Genomic DNA, 12078 nt, shown 5'->3' on the forward strand with positions numbered 1-12078 from the left:
TCCCTTCCCCAACAAGCAGGCAGGCAGAGCCCTGAGAATGTGGCCTGGGCATGACATACCCAAGTGGGAAGAGGATGCTTAGGGTGCTGTGTGAGAGCTACTCACACATTCAGCTATGGCATGCAATCATAAATGAAGCATGGTTCATACTCTGAAATATTCTACAACAGCTAGCTAGTAGTGATGGTCTTAAAAGCAGGACTGTGGAATTTAAATGAGAAACCACACTCAAATGAGTGGTTTCAATAAAGCAAGCAGTGACCAGACCTTCAAGTGGGATGCCGAACAATCCTGATGCACTAAGAGGGAACAGCACAGTGCAGAAGTATGGAGTATGATCACAGTAACACATACCAACTTCTGAAAAGGTGTGGAAGGTACTGTGTGTAGCTCTGAGGTGGGGAGTGGCAGACAGAGGCTCCCAGGGCACAACAGGCTCGTTGCAGGTAGCTAGACTGGGGGTTTCCTCACCTCTTCAGGCCATTGCCACCAGCTGCTCACTCCTCATCACAGTGCTGGTGGAGACACAAACATGACTACTGTCCATTCCCTTCCTGCTGTCTGAGCTGCCCAGGCCCGGGGGTAATTGGCTCACCTTGTGGCTCTGGCCATTCTTGACATACTCCACACCCACCGCGCGGGTGCCCTCGAACAGCACCCTGTTCACAAGCGTCTGGGTCTTGGCTGTGAGATTGGGGCGGCTCAGTGCCGGGTGCAGGTATGCGCAGGCTGTGCTCCAGCGCTGGCCTGCAGACAGAGCAAGGATTTCAGGTGCCGTCCCTGCCCTTCCCTTGGCTCCTGCACACCCTGCACCAGCTCATCCAAAAAGGGAGTTTGTCCTTCCCTTGATGGTACCAGTTCTGCATTCCAAGTAAGGCTGAGACCAAAAGATCCTGTACAACTGAAATCCACATCTACTTGGGGCCCCTGGCATGTTCTGTGCCTCAGTTTCCCCATCTGAAAGTGTCAAGAGAACTTTGAATCCTTTGGCCAGAGAGCTGACTCGCCGTTATCCATATCATGAGGGGTCAGCGACCCATAGAACGCCCGAGGTGTCACCATCCCCACATCATTTCTCATGGACTGGGGTTGTATTTTCGTGGCCTGTAGGGGGTGCAGTATGTCACATCTCCATCTGCCTTGTAGCAGCCCCAGTTTGTCCTCACTGACCATGATGGGAGCAGGAGGCACGGGGCTGTAAATTGTTTTTTCTTAAAGGAATTACTCAGGAGATGGGGGATGGGCACCTTATACTACCTTTGTGGATGGTCATGTCCATCCAGCCGAAGCCTTCTTGCTGGAATCCATTCATGTCCTCGGTGAGGGGGTAGCCGGCCTGCTGTGCCGCCTCCAAGAATGCCTGGTGCAGCAGGTGGTTGGTCTTGCCCCGAGACACATGCAGCGGGCCTTCGCCGCCACGGTACCTGTTGGCACCCAGCTCATGGCACTGCGCCTTGCGGAAGTAGGGCAGGCAGTGTGCATAGTCCCAGTCCGTGGCACCCTGTCGGTGCCAGCGGTTGTAGTCCTCGGCGTGCCCGCGGATGTAGACCATGGCGTTGAGGGATGAGGAGCCTCCCCACACCCGGCCTCGTGGCCAGTATAGCACACGGCCGTCCAGACCTGCCTGGGGCTCAGTGTGGTAGTACCAGTTGTACCTGTCATCACACAGGTTGGCTACGAGGGCCGCAGGCATGTGGATCTTCCATGAGAGCCGCTTGCTCCCTGCATACATGTCCTTGGGCCCAGCCTCCAGCAGCAGCACATGCTTATCAGGGTCTTCAGTGAGCCGATTTGCCAACACACAGCCCGCGGAGCCTGCACCCACCACCACGTGACTGTATTCGGCCCCGCTCCTGGAGGCCACACTGGCCAGAGCACGGATTCCTGGGAGCCACTGCTGCCCATGGGCTCCCCAGGGGCTCAGGTGTCCTTGTCTCCAGCCTCGCAGGACACACCACATGCTTCTAGCCATGTCCTCTTATAACCACGGAGGGGTATGTGGTGGTTCACTCTTCCTAAGGCAGGAAAACAGGAAAAATATTTAAGGCCTCTTTTCCTAAAGCAGGAAAAGCAGGAAAAGAGGCATTAAATGTTTTAACTCAGCATGCACATGCAGAATCAGCCCAAAGCTGGGGCAGTCTCTGGTGCAGCAAGAGTCCTCCACAGGCTCACCAAGTGGTCTACCCAGGGCTGGGTGGAACAGGCCTGGCTAGCAGGTCCCTGCCCTGGGGACCTAGATGGAGGGAGCAGAGGTACAAGCAGTTATATCTGCACTGCAAGATCTGTGCTAGGGGTCGCCAGAAAGTCTTCTCTGTGACAACTGGGCATGAATTTGTAGGCTGGGCAGAAGTCTATCTACTGGAAGGCAGGGGAGGCAAGAGCTTTCCAGGCTTGCACTCATTCCTTATCCATTCAAGACAATTGCTGAGCCCCTACCATGTGCCAGGCACCATTTCATCGGTAGCAATACACAGAGAGGAACACATCTGCCCTCAGAATGGATGGTCTAAGGCCAGAGAGACAGTTAAGAGAGACTTAAATAAATAACCAATGGCAGGTCAGGGTGAGAGACTTGAGGCTGTAGAGTTCAAAGCCTTTGACCTGAGGGCCAGGGCATACACTAGAGGGCTTTTCACAGGGGTGGGGTCAGAGCTGCTATCTTCAAAGATCACTCTACCTAGTGCTAAAATTCCAACAAAGAAATGCCAGTAGCTTTTGCATAGTCATTTCCCAACAATGTTCAAATCAATACCAATATGCTTGGTGTGCAGAGATGGGGAAAAAAACATGGTATCCCATCAAGAACTCCCTGACACAAGCACATCTGAAAAAGCTCCACTCATGAGGTTAAGGCAGAAAAGGCCTGCCCAAGACTAGGGCTGCAACAAGAGAACTGAGAAACCTCAGACAAAACAAAACAAACAAAACCCCCTGAGAGATCCTCCTGCTTCCTCCAGGAGCCTGTACCATGGAACAACCATAGCCTACCACTGGAGGTGGGCTAAGAGGTAAGAGTGCAGAGAAAGATTCCCACTCCCCACCACCCCCATGCATGCAGGCACAGAAGAAAGAGGCACCAAGGCCTCTGAAAGCTAAGTCTGAAGCAAGAACTCTGAGAAGAACCTTCTAGCACTCTAGGCCCCATGCTAGCCCAAGGTGGCAGCAGCTCAGCTTCTGCCTAGGTTAACTCACCAGTCCACACTAATGATCTGATAGATAAAAGGTGTACCCTTTTCCAAGCATAAATATTGTTTACCTCAGTCCCTACTATCCAGTTACACACAAGGCCAAGCATTCAATAAAAAAATTAAGATATGCACAAAGGTAAGAAAAAAAAAGACTAATTATCAAGAGATGAAATTGTTAACAGAACCAGACAATGGAATGGCCCATCCAGATGTTAGAACTATCAAAGACTTTAACCAAGTTAAACATTTAAAAAGATTCAGTTGAAAAGGTAGATAACATGTTAAACAGATAGACAATTTCAGCAAAAAATTGGAAACTATAAAACAATGGATGAACAGGAATGCTTCGATTCACATTATCGAAGATGAATAATTTGATTGGATACAGCAGAGAAAAAGTGAAACTGGAAATTAGATAATAAGAAATTGGAAATATGAAGAGAATGAAGAGTGAAGGAGAAAATAAGAAGAGAAAGACTAGAGCAACTGAAAGCTATGGGTTAATATCAAACTATCTCAAGGACACATAATTGGAGTCCCAGGAGGACAGGGGTAAAAAGAAAAAGAAAGATGGGGAGAGGTGGGGAGAGATGGGGGACAGAGGGAGAAGGGGGTAGAGAGGGGGAGAAGGACAGAGAGAACAGGAGAGAAAAGATGTTTGAAGAGATAATTGCTGAGACTTTTCCAAAATCAATGCAAGACAAAACACCACAGACTTGAGAAGCTTAGAGCATTCCAAAGAGGATTAATACAAAAGACCCCAAATAGCCACAGCAATCTTGAGAAGAACAAAGTTGGAGGTATCATGCTACCTGATATCAAACTATACTATAAGGCAATATTAATCAAAGCAGAATGATGCTAGCATAAGAACAGACATATAGCTTAATGGAACAGAATAGAAAGCCCAGAAATAAACTCATATCTATACAGTCAATTAATAATGACAAAGGAGGCAAAAACATACAATGGGGTAGACAGTCTATTCAATAGATAGTGTTGCAAAAACTGGACAGCAGCATGCAAAAAAAATGGAACTAGATCACCTTCTTAAACCACACACAAGAATAAACTCAAAATGGATTAAAGACTTAAATGTAAGACTCCAAATCATAAAATTCCTAGAAGAAAATATAGGCAGTAAAATCTCTGACATTTCTCTTTTTTTTCTCACATATCTCCTCAGGCAAGGGAAACAGAAGAAAAATATAAACAAATGGGACATCAAACTAAAAAGTTTTTGCACATCAACAAAATGAAAAGACAACCCACTGAATGGGAGAACAAATTTGCCAATCATACATCTGATAAGGAGTTAATATGAAAAACTTAATAAAGAACTCATAGAATTCAACAGCAAAAACAAAAAACAAAACCCACTCCAATTAAAAAGTGAGCAAAGGAACTGCATAGACACTTCTCCAAAGAGGACATACAGATGGCCAGTAGACATATGAAAAGATGCTCAGCATCATTAATCCTCAGATCCACAAAGACATATTATCTCATACCTGTCAGAATGGCTACCATCAATAAATCAACACACAAGTGTTTGAGAGGACACGGGAAAAAATACCTTCATGCACCATTGTTGGGATTGCAGATTTGTGCAGCCACTATGGGAAAGAGTACGGAAGATCCTCAAAAATTTAAAAATAAAACTTCCTTAAGGCCCAATGGTTCAAGATCTGGGTATATATCTGAAGAAACCCAAAACACTAATTTGAAACAATATAAGCACCCTTGTGATCACTGAAGCATTATTTATAATCTCCAAGATATTGATGCAACACAAGTGCCCATCAATAGATAAGTGGATAAAAGAGTTGTGGTACACATATACAATAGAATATTACTCAGATGGAAAAAAGAATAAAATCTCACCATTTTTGATAGCAAGAATGGACCTAGAGGGTATTAAGCTAAGTGAAATATGTCAGAGAAAGGAAAATACTATATGATTTCACTTTTGCATGGAGTCTCTAGAAAATATAAACAAATAAACAGAAACAGACTCATAGAGAATAGGCTGATGGTTGCCAGAGGAAAGAGGTGTTAAAAGTCTGGGTGAAAAAGGTGAGGGGTTTGAGGACAGATTGGTAGTTACCAAATAGTCATGGGAATGTAAAGTACAGCATAGAAAATAGTAATACTGTAATATCTATGTATGGTACCAGGTGGTACTGGAAATAATGGGGAATACTTTGTAAAGTATGATTGTCTCTAGCCACTATGTTGTACACCTGAAACTAATACAAAATAATGGCAGAATAAACTAAAAAGAGATGGAACAAATAAAGAATAACAAAATGATAGATTTAAATTCAACCATATTACTAACTGCATTAAGTATAAATATTCTAAATATTTCAATTACAGTGCAAAGATTGTCAAATGGATTTTTTAAAAAACAAGACAAATATATGCTGTGTACACAAAAAGCCCACTTTGAAAATAAAGACAAATACAGAAAATGGAAAAACGATATACCACATAAGCACTAGACAAATAAGAGTTAAAGTGATGATATTAACTCTGTACTTTAGTACAAAGAATATCACTAGGGTTTAGAAGACATTTAAAAATGATAAAGGGGGTCAATTTATCATAAGGCAAAACAATTCTAAATGTGTATGTGCATAATAGAACTCCAAAATCATGAAGCAAAAATCAGATATAAATAAAGAAGAAATGCATAATTATACTTGGAGACTTTAATACTCCCCTCACAGTAACAGAAACATCTAGAGGTATGTTCATAAGATCACTCCTTTATGCTGGTGGATGTCACTGAGGAAGCATCATTCAAGTTTCCTCTTTGCTATGATGATGCAGTCTACATGTCTAAGTCAGAGTCTCCCAAAGACAATGAACAGCTGTGGGAGCTCTTTATTGGAAGTTTGAGCTTTGTAACAACTGGTACGAGTCTGAGGAGCCATGCTGGGCAATGGGGAACGCTCACAGACTGTGTGGTGATGAGAGATCCAAATACCAAGTGCTCCAGAGGCTTTGGGCTTGTCATGTACATCACTGGAGGAGTTGGATGCAGCCAGGAATCCGAGGCCACACAAGGTGGGTGCAAGAGTTGTGGAACCAAAAGGGCTGTCTCTAGAGAAGATTCTCAAAGACCTGGTGCCCACTTCACTGTGAAAAAGATTTTTGTCGGTGGTGTTAAAGAAGACACTGAAGAACAGAACCTAAGAGATTATTTTGAACAGTATGGGGAAAGTGAAGTAGTTGAAATCATGTCTGAGGCAATGGCAAGAAGAAAGACTTTACTTTTTGTGCCTTTGATGACCATGACTCTGTAGACAAGATTATCATTCATAAATACCGTACTGTGAATGGTCACAATTGTGAAGTAAGGAAAGCCCTGTCTAAGCAAGAGATGGCCAGTGCTTCATCCAGACAAAGAGGTTGGAGTGGCTCTGGAAACTTCAGAGGTGGTTGTGGGAATGACAACTTTGGTCGTGGAGGAAACACTTTCATGGTCCAGGTGGCTTTGGTGGAAGCTGTGGTGGTGGTGGGTATGATGGAAGTGGGGATGGCTATGATGCATTTCATAATGATGGAAGCAACTTTGGATGTGGTGGAGACCACAATGATTCTGGCAATTATAACAATCAATCTTCAAATTTTGGATCCATGAAAAGGGAAAATTTTGGAGGTCGAAGGTCTGGTCCCTGTGGTGGTAGAGGGCAGACTTTGCCAAACTATGGAACCAAGGTGGCTAAGGTGGTTCCAGCAGCTGCAGCAGCTAAAGCAGTGGCAGAAGGTTTAATTACTGCCAGGAAACAAAGTGTAGCAGGAGAAGGAGGGCCAGCAAAGTGACAGGGAAGCTACAGGTTACAACAGAGTTGTGAACTCAGCCAAGCACAGAGGTAGTAGGACCTAGCTGCTACAAAGACATGTTTTGGACAATACTGACGTGTATGGGCAAAAAAAACTTGAGGTTACTGTATTTGTATAACAGGTTATTTTAATTTTTGTTCTATGAAAAGTGTAAAGCTTTCCAACAAAGGGTTTTAATGTACTTTTTTTGCATCCATGCTGTTGATTGCTAAATGTAATTGTCTGATCATCATGCTGAATAAATATATTTTTTAAAAGAAACATCTAGACCAAAAATTCAGTAAGAATATAAAATAGTTGAACAGGATTATGAACTAAATTGACCTAATTAACGCTTATTATTGAACACCCAAACAGCAGAATCCATGCTCAGTGCAAATGCACATTACCAAGGTGGACTTTATTCTGGGACATAATAAAAATCTCAAATTTAAAAGGACTGAAATGAAACAAAGTATTTTCTCTGACAACAAAAAATGATTTAGAAATAAATAATAAAAATATATCTGAGAAATCCCTAAATATTAAAAATTAAACATACTTGTAAATAATCATTGAGTCAAGGAAGAAACCACTAGAAAAATCAGTAAATTTTTGAACTGAATGGAAATGTAAATGCAACAGACAGTAATGTGGGTAATGCAATGCTTTGAGGGAAATATATAACATTAAAACATTTATATTAGAAAAGTCAGATCTCAAATTGATGATCTATACTTTCACCTTTAAATATGAAAAAAATAAAATTAATCCCATGGTAATCAGAAGAAAATAAACCAAACAGGGGATATCAATAAAATTAAAAAGAAATTTAAAATAAAAATTAATAAAACCAGAATATTATTCTTTAAAACAATAAAATTAGCCCTGGCTGGCATAGCTCAGTGGATTGAGCATGGGCTATGGACCAAAGCATTGCAGGTTTGATTCCCAGCCAGGGCACATGCCTGGGTTGCAGGCCATGGCCCCCAGCAACCACACATTGATGTTTCTCTCTCTCTCTCTCTCTATTTCTCCCTCCCTTCCCTCTCTAAAAATAAATAAATAAAATCTTTAAAAAAACATAATAAAATTAATAAATCTCTACCCAAAGAAAATAACATAGATACTACAAACTACCAACATTAGCAATGACAGACAGGATGTTGCTCCAAATTCTAGAGTATAATAATATTATGACAGTTTTGCCCCAATAAATTTGAAAGGAATGGAAGAGAACTTCCTGATAAAGGGCATCTATGAAATGCCTACATCTAACTTTGTACTAAATGGTGAAAGACTGAAAGCTTTCCCCAAAATCAGGAACAAGGCAAGAATGGTCACTCTCACCACTTTTATTCAACATCGTATGAAGATTCTAACCAGGGGTTTAATTAATTAAAATAAGAATCATATAGATTAGAAAGAAAGAATTATAAATGCCTTTATTTATAGACATGATTATCTACATAGAAATTCCCAAGAACTTCTTTTTAAAAGTTACTGGAATTAATAAGTGAATTTAGCAAGGTCATAAGATACAAGTTAAACACACAAAAGTCAACTGTATTCTTATATACATTAATGAACAATTGGGCACTTACATGTAAATAAATGTAATGAAGAGTCTGAGTCCATTTTTGGTGTTTGAGCATTGACAGCTTTCAAACCCCATTCTTCCTTCTTGCTCCAAATCTGGGCAAATCAATTTTAAACAGCCCTGGCATTCCTGCCCTTGCTGTTAGTGGGGAAGTTTAAATCATGTAAATCAAAACCTATATACAGGAATTATCACCTTGGTCCCACTCTTCAACCATAATAAAAATCAGAGCCACTTGCTCCTATCTTACCTCAAGATATCCTGGACCAGCTTAGGGACCCACCCTGCTCTCCCCAGAAAGGCTGATTATATGCGTAATAAACCTTTACATAGCCTCTTAGTACATGCATGGTGTACATACATAGCCTCTTAGTACATGCATGGTGCCATCAGTATCAATATTTAAACATATTCTACATGGTGGTGAAGTTGATCCTACCCTCTGTGGGGCAAGCACAAAACAAAATAATACCAATTTTAAGAGCAACAGGAAATATGAAACACTTAGAAATAAATTTAACAGGAGTTTGGGCCAAGATGGAGGCATAGGTAGAAACCCTTCACTTCCCTGCACAACCAAAAAGAGGATAACAACCAATCTAAAATTAATAAACAACCAAAACCACCAGAAAATCAAACTACATGAAATTCCGACAACCAAGGGATTAAGGAAAAATCAACCAGGATAACCAGACCAATGTGCCAAGAAAAGAAATACGGCCCAAAAGAAAGAACACAGCAAAACCTCAGAACTAACCGATGAGGAGATTTCCAACATATCTGATGGACAATTTAAAGCCCTGGTAATCAAAATGCCCATGGAACTGACTGAACTTGGTCACAAAATGAAAGAACAAATGAAAGATACCCAAAATGAACTAAAGCAAAATATTCAGGGAACCAACAGTAATGAGAAGGAAACCAGGATTCAAAGCAACACTTTGGAACAAAAGAATGAAAGAAAAGTCCAACTGGATAGAAATAAGAATCTAAAAAAATGAAGAGAGGCTGAGGATTCTCTGGGACAACCTGAAACATTCCAATATCTGAGTTATAGGGGTGCCTAAAGGAGAAGAACAAGAGCAAGAAATTCAAAACTTATTTGAACAAATAATGAAGGAAAACTTCCCCAATCTGGTGAAGGAAATAGACTTCTAGGAAGTCCAGGAAGCTCATAGAGTCCCAAAGAAGTTGGACCCAAAGCAGAACACACCAAGGCACATCATCATTAAGTTACCCAAGATTAAATATAAAGAGAGAATCCTAAAAACAGCAAGAGAAAAAGGGACAATTACCTACAAAGGAGTTCCCATTAGACTAGCAGCTGATTTCTCAAAAGAAACCTTGCAGGCAAGAAGGGGCTGGAAAGAAGTATTCCAAGTCATGAAAGGCAAGGACCTACATCCAAGGTTGCTCTATCCAGCAAAGCTTTCATTTAGAATGGAAGGGCAGATAAAGTGCTTCCCAGATAAAGTCAAGTTAAAGGAGTTCATCATCACCAAGCCCTCATTATATGAAATGTTAAAGGGACTTATCTAAGAAAAAGAAGATAAAAAATATGAACAATAAAATGACAACAAACTCACAACTATTAATAAATGAAGCTAAAAGAAAAGAAAAACAATGAAAACAAAAACTAAGCAAACAAGCAGAACAGGAACAGAATCAGAGAAATGGACATCACACAAAGGGATTTCAGTAGGGAGGGGGGAAGGAGGGTTAGAGGGGAAAAGGTACAGAGAAGAAGAAGCATAATTAGTAGGCATAAAATAGACAGGGAAAGATAAAAAATGGTATAGGAAACAAAGAACTCAAAGAACTTATATGTACAACCATTGGGCATGAACTAAGGCAGGGTGGGGGGAATGCTGGAGGAATGGGGCATCAAAGTGGAGAGGGAATAAAGGGGGGAAAATTGGGAAAACTGTAATAGCATAATCAATAAAAAATACTTTAAAAATATTACCAAATGGCGTGGCATCCTAAGTACTGCTACCATCCTAGCATCTTCAATTTACATTGTAGTTCACTCAATAACTAGCATCACATACCAAAAAAAGAAAGAAGAAAGAAAGAAAGAAAGAAATTTAACAAAATATATGCAAGATATACACTGAAAACTACAAACATGGCTGATAGAAATTAAAGATGACCTGAATAGAAAGAGTACCATGAATAGGAAGACCTAATATTGTTATGATGTTAATATTCCCCCAAATGGACTTATAGATTTGATGCAGTGCCAACCAAATCTCAGCAGTATTCTTTTTATAGACTTCAAAATGTATATGGAGAAACAAAGGACACAGAAAAAGTTGTAATACAGTCAAGCAAAGAAACCCCACACAACAGTGAAAATGAAGGAACAATAGCACTTCATATCAACATGGATGAAAACTAAAAGTATATTCAAAATATAAAAAGCAATGTACTGCTTGGTATCACTTGAATGAGACCTTTGTATAAATAAACAATGCTTTAAAACATATAATTTATATATGTACCCAACATCAGAGCCCCAAAATATATGAAGCAAACATTGACAGATTTAAAAGGAGAAATAGACAGGTCTACTGTAACCAATGGAGACTTCTATACTCAAATTTCAATAATGGATAGAATAACCAGAGAGAAGAGCAATAACGAAATAGAGGACTTGAATAACGCTACAAACCAACTGTATCTAACAGACATATAAAAACAACTCCACCCCACAACAACAAAATACCCATTTTTTTCTTAACTGCACATGAATATCCTCTAGGATATACTGTATGCTAGGCCATAAAACAAATAATAAATTTTAAAATATTGAAACCATATAAAGTATCATTTCTGATCATAATGGAATGAAACCAGAAATCAGTATCAGAAGGAAAACTGGAAAATTCACAAGTATGTGAAAATTAAACAATATACTTTTAAACAACCAATGTGTAAACACAAAATCACAAAGGAAATTAGGAAGTATGTTGAAACTATGAAAATGAAGACAGAGCATACCAAAACTCAGGAGATGCAGCGAAAGCAGTGCTAAGAGGCAAACATAGTTGTGTATTCACACACTCAAAATAGAAAGATCTCAAATAATAACCCAACTTTACATCTTAAGAAAGTAGAAAAAGAAAAGCAAACTAAATCCAAAGCTAGTATAAGAAAGGAATAATAAAGATTAGAGCAGAGAAAAATAAAATTAAGAACAGAAAAACAAGAGAGAAAAGGTGAGGAGGTGGAGGGATTGAGCAAAAGGGAAAAAGGACTCGTGAACATGGATAACAGTGTGGTGATTACTGAGAGCAGGGGGGTATAAGGAGACGAATGGTAATGGGAAAACATACGATAAAGATTAAATTAAAATTAACATGATAATAATAAAAAAATCAAGCCACAAATTAGTTCTTTAAAAAATCTCACAAATATTTAGGTAGACTGAGAAAAAGAGAAGACCCACATTAGTAA

General features: G+C 40.2%; 1 protein-coding gene and 1 pseudogene across 4 annotated transcripts in view; one reads left to right on the forward strand and one right to left on the reverse strand.

Annotated features, from left to right (window-relative positions):
* CHDH (choline dehydrogenase) overlaps positions 1 to 12078 on the reverse strand; it is a 35302-nt gene that overhangs the window by 8428 nt on the left and 14796 nt on the right. For 2 of the 4 annotated variants that reach the window (XM_028518822.2, XM_036030915.1), the window contains exons 2-3: positions 1258 to 2015; positions 596 to 747 (exon numbers count right to left, since the gene is read on the reverse strand). In XM_028518822.2, coding sequence (XP_028374623.1) covers positions 596 to 747; positions 1258 to 1972 — 867 coding nt within the window. In that variant the 5' untranslated portion in view covers positions 1973 to 2015. Of the gene's footprint in view, positions 1 to 595; positions 748 to 1257; positions 2018 to 12078 lie in introns of all 4 variants that reach the window. The other 2 variants (XM_036030913.1, XM_036030914.1) reach the window with 1 other exon arrangement.
* Positions 5401 to 7223, forward strand: LOC114501338 (annotated as a pseudogene).

The sequence above is a fragment of the Phyllostomus discolor genome, chromosome 7, assembly GCF_004126475.2.
Source record: "Phyllostomus discolor isolate MPI-MPIP mPhyDis1 chromosome 7, mPhyDis1.pri.v3, whole genome shotgun sequence".
Taxonomy (NCBI): Eukaryota; Metazoa; Chordata; class Mammalia; order Chiroptera; family Phyllostomidae; genus Phyllostomus; species Phyllostomus discolor.